Source organism: Podarcis raffonei, chromosome 11 (assembly GCF_027172205.1).
Source record: "Podarcis raffonei isolate rPodRaf1 chromosome 11, rPodRaf1.pri, whole genome shotgun sequence".
In the NCBI taxonomy this organism is placed as follows: domain Eukaryota; kingdom Metazoa; phylum Chordata; class Lepidosauria; order Squamata; family Lacertidae; genus Podarcis; species Podarcis raffonei.
The window spans coordinates 14,537,399-14,555,408 of record NC_070612.1 but is presented as its reverse complement, the minus strand read 5'-3'; the positions used below and the strand labels follow the sequence as shown (position 1 = coordinate 14,555,408).

Below are 18,010 nucleotides of genomic sequence, written 5' to 3'. Positions count from 1 at the left end.
ATATAAATATATATAATATATTCATATAAAGGTGTGCTTTCTTTGTTGCATATATTGTTGCTGTAAACCGCCTTGTGCAGGGTAATTTAGAGTGGTGGATTACAAATTAATAGGGAAGCAAAATGAAATGAAATAGCTAAGCTGTGGAACTTGCTCCCTGTATACCTGTATACTTCAGGTCCTGTATACCTGAAGGAGTGTCTCCACCTCCATCGTTCAGCCCAGGCACTGAGATCCAGCACCAAGGGTCTTCTGGTGGTTCCCTCACTGCGAGAAGTGAGATTTACAGAGAACCAGGCAGAGGGTCTTCTCAGTAGTGGCACCCGCCCTGTGGAACGCCCTCCCTTCAGATGTGAAGGAAATAAGCAGCTATCTTATCTTTAAAAGACATCTGAAGGCAGCCCTGTTTGGAGAAGTTTTTAATATTTAATGTTGTATTGTTTTTAACACTCGATTGGGAGCTGCCCAGAGTGGCTGGGGAAACTCAGCCAGATGGTATAAATCTGGGCATAAATAATAAATTATTATTATTATTATTATTATTATTATTATTATTATTATTATTACTCCCAAAGGAGGCACTGATGGCCACCAACCTGGAAGGACTGGACCCATTCATAGAGGAGAAGGCTGCTAGCCAGGATGGCTATGCTCTGCCTCCAAGGCTGGAATGCTTCTGAATACAAGTTGCTGGAAACCAGAGGAGGGAAGAGGGCTCTTGTGCTTGGGTTCTGCTCCAGGGTATGCCACAGGCATCTGGTTAATCACTGTGATAACAGGATGAACTAGATGTGCCACTTACCCTACCCACTTTATCCACACCAAAAGGCCCCAGAATGTTATATACTAAAGTATAAAGTAAAGGTAAAGGTACCCCTGCCCGTACGGGCCAGTCGTGTCCGACTCTGAGGTTGCGCGCCCATCTCGCTTAAGAGGCCGGGGGCCAGCGCTGTCTGAAGACACTTCCGGGTCACGTGGCCAGCGTGACAAGCTGCATCTGGCGAGCCAGCGCAGCACACGGAAACGCCGTTTACCTTCCCGCTAGTAAGCAGTCCCTATTTATCTACTTGCACCCGGGGGTGCTTTCGAACTGCTAGGTTGGCAGGCGCTGGGACTGAGCAGCGGGAGCGCACCCCGCCGCGGGGATTCGAACCGCCGACCTGACGATCGGCAAGTCCTAGGCGCTGAGGTTTTACCCACAGCGCCACCCGTGTCCCATACTAAAGTATAGTTGTATATAAGTTACAAGAACTTGGACACACTTGGACAATGTAGGACACACCTTCTTGAATTGTACGTTTGGAATGTGCGTTTCAAAAAGAATTCTCATTCGTCTTATCTAGGTTGGCCCTTGAAGTCAGCACATCATCACTGTTTGCTAATAGACTCCAATGTATTGCATTTGCAGCCCGGAAAAGTACAAATATAGACCTGATTCCAAACAACCTTATCGATTTTAAAATTATGCATAGGTTGTAAGATGACCAAGAGGTATCTTAGTACAGTACAGTGATGAGGACAGCTTTTTGACCTCCTTGGCAGGTCCTGGCTGGCAGAGATACAAGCCGGAGCTGACTAGATGAATCAAATTAGACCCTGTCTGTTGGAGTCACAGCCCATCCATGCATAATTTTCCAAACAGATGTATGTCAGGATTTGTCTTGTAGTTTGGCCTAGGTTCTCGTTGTAGTCTATATGCAAGTCTTAAGGTATGGCTGAAAGCCATATGATGCATGAGTTATGCAGAAACTAAGCAGGGTCTGGATGAGAGACCAGCTGAAGGTCTCATGTGATCTGCATTTAGCATCTTGGAATAAAGCAATAATATAACTATAATTAAAAAAATATGAAATAAACTTAGAATAATTGTTCCTAAGAGAGAAAGTCTACTCAGAGCCCTGCTTGCCATCTTAATGAGATGTGTGTGTTGATTGTTGTGGTGGTTGTTGCAAACCAAATAATTTGATTATTGCTCCTAAGGAAGGAGTTTTTTAAAACAACAACAACTCACAAATAAAAAACAAACTCACAAATTGTCTTTAAAATCAATCAATCAATCAATCAATCAATCAATCAATCAATCAATCAGTAAACCAGTAAACCAGTCAATCAATTCAGTCAGTCAATATCACAAAAGTTACGAGCCTGCTAAAAGGTTAAATAGGGAGAAGACTCTGCAGTCAGCATGGAAATGCAAGCTATTAGTCTCTTAGATGGCTAGTAAAAATTAAATAAAATTGCTTTCTTCCAAATGGACTGGTGGAAGAAGGGAAAGTGGCCTTCCTCTACCAAGGGGACAAGTAGACTTGGGAAAGGGCCACAGCTCAGTGGTACAGCATCTGCTTTGCATGCATTAGGTCCCTGGTTCAATTCCTGGCATCTCCAAGTCAGGTTGAGAAAGTCTGAAATCCTGGAGAGATGCTGTAGGTCAATGAAGACAACATGGGAACAAGATGGGCCAATGACTTGATTCTGTAAAAGGCATCTCCCTATGTTCCTAAGGAGGATGGAGTGGTCCATTCTCCCTCTGCCAGTCCCTTCCTTTGTAGCTAGTGCTGAAATCAAGCAAGCTAGTGGAATAGGTTTGGAGCATCATCTGCCAGCTTGTTTGCTCATCTCTGCATAGAAATCCACCCACTCACCTGTGGCTACCTGGAGAATTGTTAGATAAGAGGCTAAATCAGTCATCAAACTTTATTATCTTAGCCATGGCCACAACAAAGGAACTATACACCAGGAAGATAAATATGTGGCTAAAAGCAAGGTTAAAACTCCAAATCAGAACCAAAGTCCAAGTCAGAAAATACCCAATGGACAAACCTATCCTATGGATTAAAATTAGATTGGCAGTTAGTCCCTCTTCCTAGGGAATTCTGTAGATTCCAGAAAAGTTTCTGCATTAGTCTGACCTGGCAACCAAGAGCCAAATGCTATAACCATTCAGTCACCACCTTCCACGAAATAGAGGCCACTGTGTCAGGTGCATTGGATGAAATGGGCTCTGGCCTCCCAGAATTTATGCCACAAGAACCATGTGCTCATCTCCAAGGTGCCACTAGGGTTAGGGACATCTAATATTGAATTTATTTATTTGCCAAAATTTCTAAGCCCACCAACATTAAGAAGAAAAAAATATGGTGGTGAACAGCATACAGCAAACAGGCTTCACAGAGAAGGAACACCAGATGATACCACCAGCTCCAGGGCCCGGCGCTGTTGGTGAGGAATTACAGAACGACTGCAATCTACTCTAATTACTGTGAGCTGCTTCACTGAGAGCCACTGAGCCTTCAGAGATACCCAGAGCAAATGTGCAATAAATCCACCATGGTGCTAACTAGAGCCCGAGACAGGAAGCAGAGCAATAAAGAAACAGCCCTACCTCTCCTACAAAAGACCACCCTAGACTACTGCCATCCAGTGGTAACTAGCCATATAGCTACTGAAGATACCCCACTGGCCCTGCCCAAGAGTCACTGAATCTTGCAACCTTAAGCAGCATTAATGACCATAACCAACAAACAGAAGGTTGGCAAAACTCCTCTGACCATGAACAGTTGGGTAACTGGTCTCCTGACCCAGCACTAGTATGTGAAAATTCTTATATTACGCTTGTGGATCATAACAACATGCAGTTCATCACAAACTCTACCCCTAATCAACAGGCTCAGTCCACAGCCAAAGGAACTGATAGGGCAAAGCGAGAAAGATTTGCAGATCTGTATGGCTACCTCCAAGACCATTGTCTCCTTAATGCCCAAACTAATGAAAAAAAATTCAGAACTTGGGCTGCTTAAGAAAGGAACTTTCTGGCATCAAGGCTAACATGCTTGTCTTGCTAGGGCTAATTGAGTTTGGGATCCTAACAACAGTTTCCCCACCTCTGCTGGCACAACCCAATAAACCTAACCAAGACTGCACCAGTAACAAATCTACTAATTTAAACAATAATTCAAACAATCCCGAGATCCTAACCAATATGCCCTTTAACAAAGTATGGGATTCGGAGAGACAGGCAGATGCCCTTTTACAAGTCTGGGCAAGAAAGGATTCGCCCCCTCCAAATCAAATAGCTACAGAAGACTACCAGAAGAACTGGTTGGAAAATTCCCATCTCACTTTATCCAACCCTGACTTGCTGGTCATTGATGACTGGCAAAATGCTCCAGAGGGGGAAACAGATAAAACTGATCTAGCAAGAATCCACACCAGCCTGGATCTAATTTACATATAGACCACAACAATCCCAACAGGCACCAATTGATAAGACACCCTGTACCAAGTTCACATCAAAAAAGGTACCGGCCAAGTGGTCTCACACATAACGATAACGATAGTAGGAATACAGCGCCCCCATACATAACCTACCCCAATAACATCCCTGTGCGTAGGGAGAGACATGGGCGACAAGGAAAACCTCTCCCCAGAGATGATACCCTTATTCCAGCATCGCACCCAAAACCCTACGACAGGATCTCTCACCCTAGATGGAAGAAGCCTCCACCTAGAGAAGGGGAATTGACATTTAGTCATTTCTATAAGAGCCCAGCATCAAAAAACCTCGCATCCCTAAGATTAAATGTCGGTGATACAGGCACCCACACTGGAGCTGGTGCCGCAGTAAGACCACCTGAGAGCTCTCACTGTTGACTCAGTAAACCCAAGAAAGATCTCAACATCCTCACCTAGAACTTGGAGCGAGAAAGGAGATAAAGATCTTACTACATTTCTGCAGAATTTTGACATCATCTGCCTACAGGAAACCTGGCTGCAAGATGCTGACCTTCCACACTTGCAGGGATACTCTCAGCATAGCCTCCCTGCAGTCAAGAGACATCAAAAAGGACGAAGAAGTGGGGGATTGAGCACCTTTACCTCACTGGATTTGGCTGGGGAAATCAGTGTTGTGGAGTCGGATCTCCTCTATGAATATTTCTTGCCACTACAGTGCAGGGGCAGGAGACCCATTTTTCTGTATCAAGATCTACTTTCCACCAGCACATACCCTAGCTGTGGTGGTTAAGATCTGGACCAATCTAACAAGCATTGTAGAGCAGATAAAGGTGAAATATTCATATGCCTGAATCCTACTATGTAGGGACTTTAATGCCCACACTGGCCCAGATAGCCTAACATCCTGTGGAATAGATCTGGATGATATTTCCCCCTTTACTCGTACTTCCATGGATAAGAAAGTTAACCCTCAAGGACTGAAACTCTCAGAATGTGTTTTTCTGCACGATTTCTTAATATTAAATGGATGCCCAGCATACAGCCAACAAGAGAATCATAACACAAGTACAAAATACATCACAAATCAGTAGATCGCAAAGAAAACTCGGGTGAAAAGATGAGCTTGAAGCCAGTGCCAGGTAGAAGCCTGCCTGATGTTGATTGGAAGCGCATTCCAAAGGACAGCTGCCAGCAGGCTAAAGGCCCTGGTCTTGGAGGATGCAAGTTGAACCTTGGGAAAATAGGTCACTACTAAGAGAGTCTATGATTGAAGTGACTAGGCAGTGGTATACAAGGTAAGACATTCCTCAGAGGTCCCTGGTCCCCAATTGTTTTGTATACATGCCCATAGCAAGACCATAAAGCTGTCCTGGTAGCATACTAGCAGCTCTTTCAACACAGGAGTGACTGGGCACTCATTCCAACAGCCTAGTGGCAGTATTCTGCAATAGCTTTCGATGAACCTCTACAATCTACACCAGCATAGTCCATGCACAGCCACGTAGCCAAATCAGGCTATAATATAGATGACCAATTAGAGCTGTGTGTGTGTGTGTGTGTGGTTCACCAAGCATTGGAAATCCTAACCTCAATTTGGCAAATGAAGGCATCTGGTAGACGAGTCATGGCTCTGGCAGGATCTAATTGGCCCCTACGACAATAGAAATAATAGAATCGTAGTCTTGGAGGCCTTATATAGAAATGGTAGAACAGGAGAGGACAGAGTAGTGAGGGTTATGCCTTATTTCCTTTACTGCACACTGTATAAGCCTGCTAGGGAAGAGATTTCACCTCTTATCCAGAATTTCTTATTGGCCTACTTATAAAAAATGTTGAGAGCTGAGAAGATTCACTCCTCTATGTGTGGATTAAGAATTAAGATATAATTGTGACAGAGGGCTATATGCATATGGTTTTGTGTTTTATTGCTTTTTAAAAAAACATTTCCCTCCCCTTCTCTTTCTTTCCCTTCTGTTTATCTTTCTTTTCTCTTTACTGCTGCGCCCTTTATTATTATTTTTTAGATTACCAAACTTTTCCATGTACAAGACAAGTTTTTTTTACTCTAAAATAATCTTAAAAAATGGGGGTCGTCTTAGGGGACGGACGAGAGATAGGTTGCGCCCGCGAGTAGGAGCTTGTCAGCAGTGATATTGTGGGTGATTTGTGGCTGCGTCAAGTGCTGCTTTGGGTTTGCTGCTGCTGCGGTAATAGGGTGGGTGATTGGTTGCCGTGGCAAGGTTTGCTGTGGATTGGCTGCCGCTTCGGCAACTGGGCGTGCGATTGCCGTTTGCTGTTGGTGAGCGGGCAGACGCATGTTGGCTAGTGCGATGCGAGCGGTTGTCAGCGTCTGTCAGTCTGGTTAGTGATTTTCGGCATTGCCCCCCCCCCAAAGCTCAACCACTCTGGGCCATCTCCCCCCATTTTCTTAAATTTGAGACCCCCCAAAATAGGAATCGTCTTATACATGGGGGCGTGTTATACATGGAAAAATACAATAGTTTTATTGTCTCTAATGTTGAAAACTTTCAATAAAATTAATTATTTAAAAATCAGGAAATTCCTACCGCCACCAAGCAGATGTAAGAGATTAGCGTGTTCTGTTGGTTTCTGTTGCTGGAAAAGTTTCCTGGAGCCAAAGTTGTTGGCTGTTATGTGGAATCTTACATGTAATAGCGCTATTTTATTATCCCTCTGTATTGTTTATAGTTATTGATGTGTATGACTGATTGCTATGCCCGATGGCTAAGGCAATAAAGTTTTGTCAATTGATTGATTGATAGGGGCCACTTTGATTTTTATATAAAAACTCCCTTTTCCCATTACTAGAAACGACAGTGCCTGCTTTTACAGCAAGAGCCACAAAAATGCCTTCAGCTACCTGCAAGAGGTCCCCCACCTTGTAGTTGCTGGAGTTCAAGTGAAAGTTATGAATGAATCAGATGTGGTTTATCACAAGTCAAGTAGAAAACATGAAAAGACTTGACATAGGATTTGTGGCTCAGCCAAAGTAGCTTTAATTGATCTGGGGCTGTGTCTTCTGCCTTCCCTACAATGTTCCCGTGTTTGCAATGGCCCGCCAGCTGCAATGGCTTTCCCCTCAAATTGAGGACCCAATGAGGGAATGGCGGATAAAACATGGATGGCGCATGTTTCCTCCCATGTTCAAATTATGTGGCCAGGAAGAAGGAAATGGGCCAAGACGAGGTATTAGCAAAACTGTCCATTTTCAGTGCACTCTGAAACACCAGCAAATCATATTGCTCTCACACTTCCTTTCTTGACAATCTGTAAAACAGCTTCCCAGCTGAGATTAACCGTAAGTGGCTTCTGATGTTAGATGAATTGTCTTCCTTGTAGATCCACCAGGAGCAAGGCATTGCCAAAATGTTCAACTCTGCTGTGACAGTTTGAACATTGGAGGACAACCTTTTCAAGGGCATTTGACAATAGACGCAATCTGGTCTGGTGTTCTGCACCAAGCCTTTTCTCTTGCAATTGTCGTTCCTCGTTTGTTCACTTTTTACAGGTGATCCTCATGACAACGTAGTTATGAAACTGTTGCATCGCACTGTTTTCCGCCTTCTTCCTCCTGTGTTTTTCAGACCTTGATTATTTTTGTTGGTGTTTTTTTTGCAGATGCTCTAAAATGCAACTGTAGCAATCACAACATGTTGGGCTCAGAGGATGAAACAATCTGAGAAACAATTAATGTTGCCAGTGGAAATACGATTGCAATACATAACGGCAAAAGCATGAAAACACATATAAAAACACATTAAATAAACAATAATAAACAGGAGAATGGGCATTTTCAGTTAGTTCAGTGGTTTTTTTGAGCTACAGTCTCTTATGTACTATTATTGCAACATATTAGTTCATTCTGTATGTTTTCATGCCTCACTGTTGTTATGTACACACAGATCCTGCTATCTGCCAGCTCGCTCTGCAAAAAGTTACTTATCCAAACATAAAGAATTGTGCCCAAACCCTGCTGCACACTCCACAGATTCCGAAATCTGAACATCCAGAGTTTTCCCACTTCCTGACTTCCTTCCTTGTTTGTGCTTTGCTGGTTGGCAGCAAGCATTTTTGGGCAGAAACCATGCAGGCAAGAAGACTGGACAAATCAGAGTGCAGGAGAGATATGTGGGGCAATTCAGTTTTTCCTGTTTCTCTCTTTTGCTGTAGCCATTGCGGGAAGAAACCATGGAGACAAGGACTGTGCGGAGAGACTGGGCAAATCCCTGATGAGAAATGTATCCGTAGGAATCCACGGAAGTTCTAGACTCGTTATGTGAATGTTTGCCTAACGAACGACTTCCAGACAATGCATTGTATTTGGTAAGCAGCACTTGTTTGTATTGCATTGCTGTTTCCATTAATCTTAATTATTTCTTATATTTTTTACAAGTTTCATTTTCTCTTTGTGTGTGTGTGTAGCTGGGGACCCTTTCTTTTGTGTTTGTGGGTTTTTAAAAACTCTTCTTTTAATATTATTTAAATATCTTGTTGGGAGCCACCCAGAGTGGCTAGGGCAACCCAGTCAGCTGGGTGGAATATTAATATTATTCTAATTATTCTAATCATTATTATTCTAATTATTCATATTCTTATTCTTATGCAGGGTTGAGGAACCTTTGGCCCTCCAGAACTCGTCCTCTTTATTTGTTTGTTTTTTCATAGTCACTAGACTCTATGATTTAACCATGCTGGCATCCTTTTAGACTTATAGAATCATAGAATTATAGAGTTGGAAGGGAACCCAGAGGATATCTAGTTCAACCCTCTGCAATGCAGGAATCCCAACTAAAGCATCCATGATAGATTGCTATCCAGATAATAATAATAATAATAATAATAATAATAATAATAATAATAATTTATTTATACCCCACACATCTGGTTGGGTTTCCCCAGCCACTCTGGGCGGCTTCCAACAAAACATTAAAATACAGTAATCCAGTAATAACCAGAGCATGCACCACTCTGGCAAGACAGGCCGCGGGCAGGTAGGGTCTCAGCCTGTGTACCAGATGGAGCTGGTAGACAGCTGCCCTGGATACAGATTTGACCTGCGCCTCCATGCACAGCTGTGAGTCCAAAATGACTCCCAGGCTGCGCACCTGCTCCTTCAGGGGCACAGTTGTCCCATGCAGGACCAGGGAGTTCCCCACACCTGCCCGCTGTCCCCCCAAAACAGTATTTCTGTCTTGTCAGGATTCAACCTCAATCTGTTGGCCGCCTCCAGGCACTCACACAGGACCTTCACTGCCTTCACTGGTTCCAATTTGAAAGAAAGGTAGAGCTGGGTATCATCCGCATATTGATGGACACCCAGCCCAAACCCCCTGATGATCTCTCCTGGCGGCTTCATGTAGATGTTAAAAAGCATGGGGGAGAGGACGGAACCCTGAGGAACCCCACAAGTGAGAGCCCAGGGGTCTGAACACTCATCCCCCACCACTTTCTGGACACGGCCCAGATGACAGATGGTGTTAAGACTCCAACTGTTAGCCAACATGTCCAATGGCCAGGGATGATGGAAGTTGTAGTCTGATAGCATCTGAAAGGCCAGGAGCAATGTTATACAGTGGTACCTCGGGTTACAAACGCTGCAGGTTACAAACACTTCAGGTTACAGACTCCACTAACCCAGAAGTAGTAAAGTTAAGAACTTTACCTGAGGATGAGAACAGAAATCGTGTGGCGGCAGCAGGAGGCCCCATTAGCTAAAGTGGTACCTCAGGTTAAGAACAGTTTCAGGTTAAGAACGGACCACCGGAACGAATTAAGTTTGTAACCAGAGGCACCACTACTGTACAGTTTTCAGGACAACAATTTATGGCTACCTGTGTTAGAACTTGTTGTCTCTGTGAAAACCCCTCCAAGTCAGGCAACCGCTGGTGAACACTCATCATGTTATTTAATTTTTTGAAATAGTCCCTGGACTATATTGAAGGAATACAGAAGAAAAGAGTGGTTCTGAGCATGTGCAGAAAGCTGTGGGGCTTTGCAGCATGGACTGGGGGGCGGGTACTTTGAGGACTAGTCTGCCTGACCTAAGAGATGGCATGGGACATTTTTAAAGGATCCCTTTTCACTGGCGGCAACGGTAAACTCAAAGGGGCCTTTTCATGTCTTGTACAGGGTGAGCCCTATGGAACATGTGTACAGTGGTACCTCAGGTTAAGTACTTAATTCGTTCCGGAGGTCCGTACTTAACCTGAAACTGTTCTTAACCTGAAGCACCACTTTAGCTAATGGGGCCTCCTGGTGTCGCCGCGCCGCCGGAGCACGATTTCTGTTCTCATCCTGAAGCAAAGTTCTTAACCTGAAGCACTATTTCTGGGTTAGCGGAGTTTGTAACCTGAAGCGTATGTAACCCGAGGTACCACTGTACTCTGTATCCACGGGGCCTCTTTTAAAGGACTCACCCTGTACAAAGAGGCACCTTTTTAACACCAATTTGAAAAAATGCATGTTTACTTCCGATCCAAAAAAGTCGCGATACACGCGTATTTTAAAACGAAACACTTACTGCTATTTCAAGGGGCTCTAGAAATTTCTGTTCTATAGCATTTTCATCGTACGTATCTGATTTCAAATGATTTACACACACACTGTTCAGATTTTATAAAGTCGTAAGTCGCTTTGAGGCACGTTTTAGGGTGTTTTTTGTTCTTGTTTTAAGAAAGCGAGGCCTAAATGCTGGAAACAATAAAATAATCGCGATAGATGTCCAGAATTCCGAAGGAAAATGTTCAAGCACAAAACCCCTCAGACATAAATAAATCTCTGGCATTCCTCTAAACCTATAAATTAAGGTTAGGCTATTTACTCACACATCCAGCTTTCTGGGGCCTTCAAATTTATTTCTGGAAATGGCTCCATCTGCTCTTGCATAAAGGCCTCTCTCCTGGGGAATTGTTCCCTCTCGTGTAGTTAATCTGCAACCCTGATGCACAGAAGAAGGTCAGCATGGACTAAGGAACTCTGGGAATTGTAGTTCTTAAAACTCACAAGAAGGCACAGCACTCCCTGTCGCGCAAACAAGAAGTCCTAGTCCTTCACTAAGGCAATACAGTGGTACCTCGGGTTACATATGCTTCAGGTTACAAACACTTCAGATTACAGACTCTGCTAATCTAGAAATAGTACCTCGGGTTAAGAACTTTGCTTCAGGATGAGAACAGAAACTGCGCAGCGGCAGCGGGAGGCCCCATTAGCTAAAGTGGTGCTTCAGGTTAAGAAGGGACCTCCAGAACGAATTAAGTACTTAACCTGAGGTACCACTGTACTGTACTGCACATTCAATGCAGAGATCTCTATTGAGTGTGCCAAGCGACATGGACATAGCCAGGATTTTTTTGGGGGGTGGGGGCAGGACACCCCTCCTGTTACCATCCTCTGTCTGGCTCTGTCCAGCAGATTCAGAATGAAATGTCTCAAAGACAGTTGTTTTAAATTACTTTCTTTTGACCCCAAGTGCTCAGGGGAAAAAAATCTGTCAAAACATTTCAAATGTTCTGATTATTTCCACTTTGAGTTAAGTGTTTTAATTTACCTCAGGTTAAGAACTTAATTCGTTCTGGAGGTCTGTTCTTAACCTGAAACTGTTCTTAACCTGAGGTACCACTTTAGCTAATGGGGCCTCCCGCTGCCACCACCGCGCAATATCTGTTCTCATCCTGAAGCAAAGTTCTTAGCCCAAGGTACTATTTCTGGGTTAGTGGAGTCTGTAGCCTGAAGCGTCTGTAACCTGAGGTACCACTGTGTTTACTTGGTTTAGGGTGGGTGCTGCTGCCTCCTTTGCCCCCCTGGCTACACCCATGTCAAGTGAACCTCTGGAAAACCTGGATTTCAACTGCTCTTTCCCAGCAACCAAATGTTTAACTTCTATTTTTTAAAACAACAACAACAACAACACACCTTAAAGTTAACATTTTTTTAAAAAAAAGAACTAGTAAAATCCAGAAGTCAACCGCTGAAAAAAACAAAGAAGTTGAAAAGTTAGCAGTCTCTCTGTTTTTTGTGGGGTTTTTTTTTAAACTAGTCAGTTCCCATGACTGCTGGTGCATTAAATACTCACCAACATTTCTCTGATGAAAATAGGGACATCCTATTCCATACCCCACAACATTTCTCTTATGAAAATAGAGTGCTATTTTTTTTAGGAAAAAGAGGTGCCAGAACTTACAATGAACACACCTCCTTTGTTCTCTTATCATGGCAATGGCACCTACCTGAGAGGTGCTGGAACTGAGATAATAATAATAATAATAATAATAATAATAATAATAATAATAATAAATTATTTACACCTCACCCATCTGGCTAGGTTTCCCCAGCCACTCTGGGCAGCTTCCAACCAAATATTAAAAACAATACAGCATCAGACATTAAAAACTTCCCTAAACAAGGCCACCTTCAGTTGTTTTTTAAATGCCTTGACATCTGCTGGGAGGGCATTCCACAGGGTAGGTGCCACTACCAAGAAGGCCCTCTGCCTGGTTCCCTGTAACCTCACTAAACCAGCGTATTGCCCCCCCAAACCATTAACAGGAAAACATCCCCCTGCAACAACAGTCTTGACAGAGGCATTCTCACCTATGCCAGCGTGAAAGGATAGTGCTTCTTCTAAGATGATGCTCTGCAGTTTTTATTTTATATAATTATATTATATTTATATAGTATTGATGCTTATATTGGTCAGGGGTCCCTTTACCTTTACCTAATGCTTATATATTTATTATATTTTATAACTACTTCTCTATTTCCTATTATATAGCAATTAGAAATGAAACTTTGCATAGGCATTTATTTCTTTAACTATCCAGGAAGGATCTGCTGTTGCTTTTTAGCCAACCAAAAGTTTTTAAATGGTTTAAACCAGGGGTCAGCAAACTTTTTCAGCATGGGGCCAGTCCACTGTCCCTCAGACTTTGGGGGGGGCAGACTATATTTTGAAGGGAAAAAAATGAACGAATTCCCAAGCCCCACAAATAACCCAGAGATGCATTTTAAATAAAAGGGCACATTCTACTCATGTAAAAACACGCTGATTCCCGGACTGTCCGCAGGCCGGATTTAGAAGGCGATTGGGCCAGATCCAGCCCCCGGGCCTTAGTTCGCCTACCCATGGTTTAAACTAATCAACTGGAATTGATTAAAGCTTTTCGTCTGCAAACCTGGACTGATCCTCCAATCAACAGGCACTGCAGCCCATCCTGGCTTTCTGATTGGAGCTGTTGTGCATGTTTGCCAGAAACCTAACTCAATCACAAGGGAGGGGACAATGTTGGGGTGGAGAACCGTTTTGGCTCCATGGGCCAGGTCCTTATTAGAAGCAGCTTCATGGGCCAAATTTGACCTGGTGGGCAGTGCTCCCCATTTTGCAGTCTTTCTCCAGTTTGCAAACAGCTTCCCAAAACACAACTATTTCCCCTCTTGCTTACATCAGCCCTCTGCACTCTCCCTTCTGGACTCTGCATTGTCTTGCTAACTACCCATAGCCCAGGCTGGGGCTCTACCCCTCTGCAGACAACCTTTGCCTTGTTGACAGATTTCTTAATGGACACCATCCTGTCTTGCATTCTCTTAATGGCCCATGTCTTCAGGTGATTACTTCATCAGCCAGCAAGCCTGGCTTCTTCTTCTTCTTTTAACATGGTTTATATTTTAACTTGCTAAATTCAGTGTCTGGCACACCAGAATTAGAAGCAGGAGTCCAGACACCCCACAAACTGATAGAGCTGGGATCTTATTTTAATATGGAGGAGAGGGTAAAATGCAACCTTCCACCTGCACTTTGAGGTCCAGGAACAATTTTCTCCCTTGAGATGTTGTGCGAATGAGGCCATAGCTGTACAGTAACTTTGAATGTGCACACTTCCAGGGGTTTGCCCCCTCCTCCCAAAGTTTGCAGGTAAAAAAGGTGTGAAGTGCCCCACTGAAGCAGCCCCCAAGTCCAGGTGAATGTCCTGTGCATTGGGGAGGCAGGTGGGGGAACCCATGTTGTAGAAAGAAACAAAGAATAGGGTGTTTTTGGCTTCACATTCTTTAGAGATAGCAGGATGTCAGTAGCCCCCAAGAGAGGGTGGAAGTAAATGAATCATTGCTCGAAACTGAAGGATATCATCCGTGCTGAATGGTGAAAAGGAGTCCCAAACAGTATCTTCATTGATTTTTCTATAATTGACAAAGAAGCTTGGTTTGCCTTAGGGCTTCTAAACTAAAGATGTGAGGAGACCCATGTCCAGGAAGCTGCTTTTTGCCACAACCTGTGCAAAATTGGACCTCAATTAGTTGTCTTTTTTTTTTTTAATGCAGTCATGCTCCGGACAAGTGTCTGGTTTGATAAGCCTTCCATTCCTGTGGTTCATTAAAGAGAATCAAGCAGCCCTCATTGTTAGGTAGCATTCCTGAAGAATTCACAGCCAACGGAGAACTGGGCATTCAGTTATGGATATGTTATTTCAGTGACAAACTTGCTTGCACAAACACATGAGTAATAATGGGTAGTGGAGTGTACCTTTAAGAAGTTAAGAATGATCTATAAGGTTAAGGACAGACAAAAGAAAGCAATTCTTTGCACTATGGAATCTGCTCCCACAATATGTAGCGATGACCACCAACTTGGATAGCTTTAAAAGACGATTCAAAACATTCATGGAATAGAAAACTAATCAATGACCACCAGCCTTGTTGACTATGTTTTCTCTCCACTGTTGGAAATAAATAGCATGCCTCTGAAGAGTTGGGAATCACAAGTGTGGAGAGCACTGTTGCACCCAGGTTCCACTTTCGGTGTTCCCACAGGTGGGCCACTGTGAGAACAGGATGCTGGACCTAATGGGCCAATGGCCTGATCCAGCAGGACTTTTTTATGCCCTTAAGTTAGCCTACTCTGATATATTATTGGGCTGGATTCCTCATATACTGTACAGAACAACTTCGGTACATGAAGACAGGACCCTGGAGAAGACGTCTAGGGTCCCACTTAATAAAAGGAGCAGAGCAGGCTTGCTGGAGGTGTTTTTGATGCTTACAAACACTCCCCACCTCCTCCATTTTTAGGCCAGGATATGCAGACATGTCATTTCATTCTGCATAAAAAGGTAAAGGGACCCCTGACCATTAGGTCCAGTCATGACTGACTCAGGGGTTGCAGCGCTCATGTCACTTTATTGGCCGAGGGAGCCATTTACCTTCCCACCGGAGCGGTACCTATTTATCTACTTGCACTTTGACGTGCTTTCGAACTGCTAGGTGGGCAGGAGTTGGGACCAAGCAACGGGAGCTCACCCCATCACGGGGATTCGAACCACCAACCTTCTGATCGGCAAGTCCTAGGCTCTGTGGTTTAACCCACAGCACCACCCGCGTCCCTTCTCATTCTGCATACTTCTTCTTAAACTCTGATGATTCCACCTGGCTTTGATAGTTTCATTATATCTACTCGCTTCTAAAGCCTGCTGATTTTATCAGTGTTTTCTTATGATTATCTTATATTGTTTTATGTAAACTGCTTAGTGATTTTTAAGTGGTCTGCAAATCTTGTTAAATAAAGTATCATTACCTTTTGAAATAACAGAGCAATTCTAAACCCCTGATCCACCACACTGGAGAGAGTTTAAATGAGACGGAGATCTCTGTCCATCCAGCAATCTCTGTCCATCCAGCAAACCTGATGTGGAACGCTTGACTGTGCCCACTTAAACCATGGGCAAAGTGGCAGTAGCTGGTGCATAACAAACAGGGTATCTGAGAGTGTGGAGAGGGCAGCATGGGAGTGGATCTGTGCCAGCTAAGGAGCCATTGAATCTTTAGCTGGTTCAGTTCCCGAGGACTTGCTGCCACAGTCCTGATCCAGGCTCTCTGCTGTGACAGTCTGGAGTTGGCACATACCCGAAATGCAGAATTTTCCTGCCCGCACCTAAATGTATGGGTGTGAGTGTGGAGATGCCCCAACTCTACGATTAAAAACACAGAATATAAAACACATACACACAGGCCCCAGGGCCAGATTTAGGTTTGATGAGGCCCTAAGCTATTGAAGGTGGGGCCCTTTACATGTCCAGCTGTCCTTTCTTAACAACAAATTGTCGCTGTTTTTTGTGCGCTGAAGATGGTAATTTATGGACCTAATAGGTATCTAAAGCCATTTGTACATGCAGAATGTAGGCGCCCTATATATAGAAATGAGCAAACCAGTGATATTTTAGGGAGCAGCCTAGCAGGCGGGGCCCATTACAGTGGTACCTCGGGTTAAGTACTTAATTCGTTCTGGAGGTCCGTTCTTAACCTAAAACTGTTCTTAACCTGAAGCACCACTTTAGCTAATGGGACCTCCCACTGCCGCCGCGCGGCTGGAGCACGATTTCTGTTCTCATCCTGAAGCAAAGTTCTTAACCCCAGGTACTATTTCTGGGTTAGCGGAGTCTGTAACCTGAAGCGTATGTAACCTGAGGTACCACTGTACTTACATCATAGGAGCCTACACAGCACAAAACACTGTTGCTGTATGTAGGTTTTATTTTATTTGTTTTTTATCTTTTATTTTGGAAATGTACATCCAGTTTTTTCCCTTTAATTTTTTTTGCCCCCCCCCCCAAGAGAGTGGGGCCCTAAGCTATAGCTTGTTTAGCTTATACGTAAATCTGGCACTGATACACACGCTTTTATGAGAGCTCCTTGAAAACCAACCACAAGAATGCACTGGAAACGGGGAAGAAATCTACAATTCCCCCCATCCTTTAACCAGCCTAATGGAGAGCTCATAAGGTTGCTAATCTCAGCTCATGATCCCGGGTGCATAGAGAGCTGTAACTTCAATTTGTTTTAATGATTGTAAGGACAGAAGGAGGGGCAGGGTGAGTGGAATGCAAAAGAAAGAAGGAAAGAAAAGTGATGTTTTGAACGTCCTCCAAAGACTTAAGGCTTGACTGGCTGGCTGGGGATAGGTGAGTCCCTCAGGAACATCTTCAAAAGTAGTTGACACCAAATGGTTGCCCTTTCAAATTACTTTGAATCCCTAGTCATACTCACAAATCAGGCTGCTTAAAGGCTGGTAAATAGACAGATTTTCCCACAGCCTATTCAGTGCATTAGTAGAAGTACAATGGAGGCTTAATTCAGTGTTTAGCATTGAAACAGACTTACTTCGTGGTACTTTGCCTGCAGACACACAGCCAGGCCATGTATCCACAGCAGCGACCGGAGGAGAAATGACCACTGGTAGGAGTGCAGAGGAAAAAAATGACATGATGCATCTGCAGCAGCACAACTGGACGCCTTCCTCTGCCCCAGCTGCAACAAAACATGTCTCTCCCTTATTGGTCTCTAGAGGCACAGCAGGTGCTGTAACTCTCCAATGGTTTGACTTCACCTCCTCCATTGTCTCCCGAGAAAGCTAGGTGTCACCTTCAACTCCATGGGTTCCTCCATGAGTGTGGGGGAAGAGGAACTGCACAAGGACCCTCAACCACCTTAATCCTGCCTTGCTTAGGTGTACACCAAAGATGTTACATGGATAGATGTGAAAATGTTGAGTATGATTGGCAAAGGTAACTTTGTCAATGGGTGAACATGTCATAGGTGGTCTATTGGTTTTCTGTTCATAAAATCATAGAACAATAGCACTGGAAAGGACCCAAAGGCTCAGCTAGTCTCTGCAATGCAGGAATCACAGCTGAAGAATCCCTGAAAAAGCAATGCATTCTCCCCCTCCCCTTTCTTCAATACTAACATAGGTTGTCCATTCGGGGCCTAATTA

At 43.8% G+C, this 18,010-nt stretch overlaps 1 protein-coding gene across 1 annotated transcript in view; it reads right to left on the bottom strand.

Annotated features, from left to right (window-relative positions):
* The window catches only part of ST8SIA3 (ST8 alpha-N-acetyl-neuraminide alpha-2,8-sialyltransferase 3), a 40,567-nt gene extending 29,366 nt beyond the window's left edge, over nt 1–11,201 (bottom strand). The window contains exon 1 of the mRNA XM_053408045.1: nt 11,079–11,201. Within this exon, the coding sequence (XP_053264020.1) occupies nt 11,079–11,139 (61 nt within the window). The 5' untranslated portion in view covers nt 11,140–11,201. The remainder of the gene's footprint in view (nt 1–11,078) is intronic.
* Between the last annotated feature and the right edge of the window lie 6,809 nt (nt 11,202–18,010).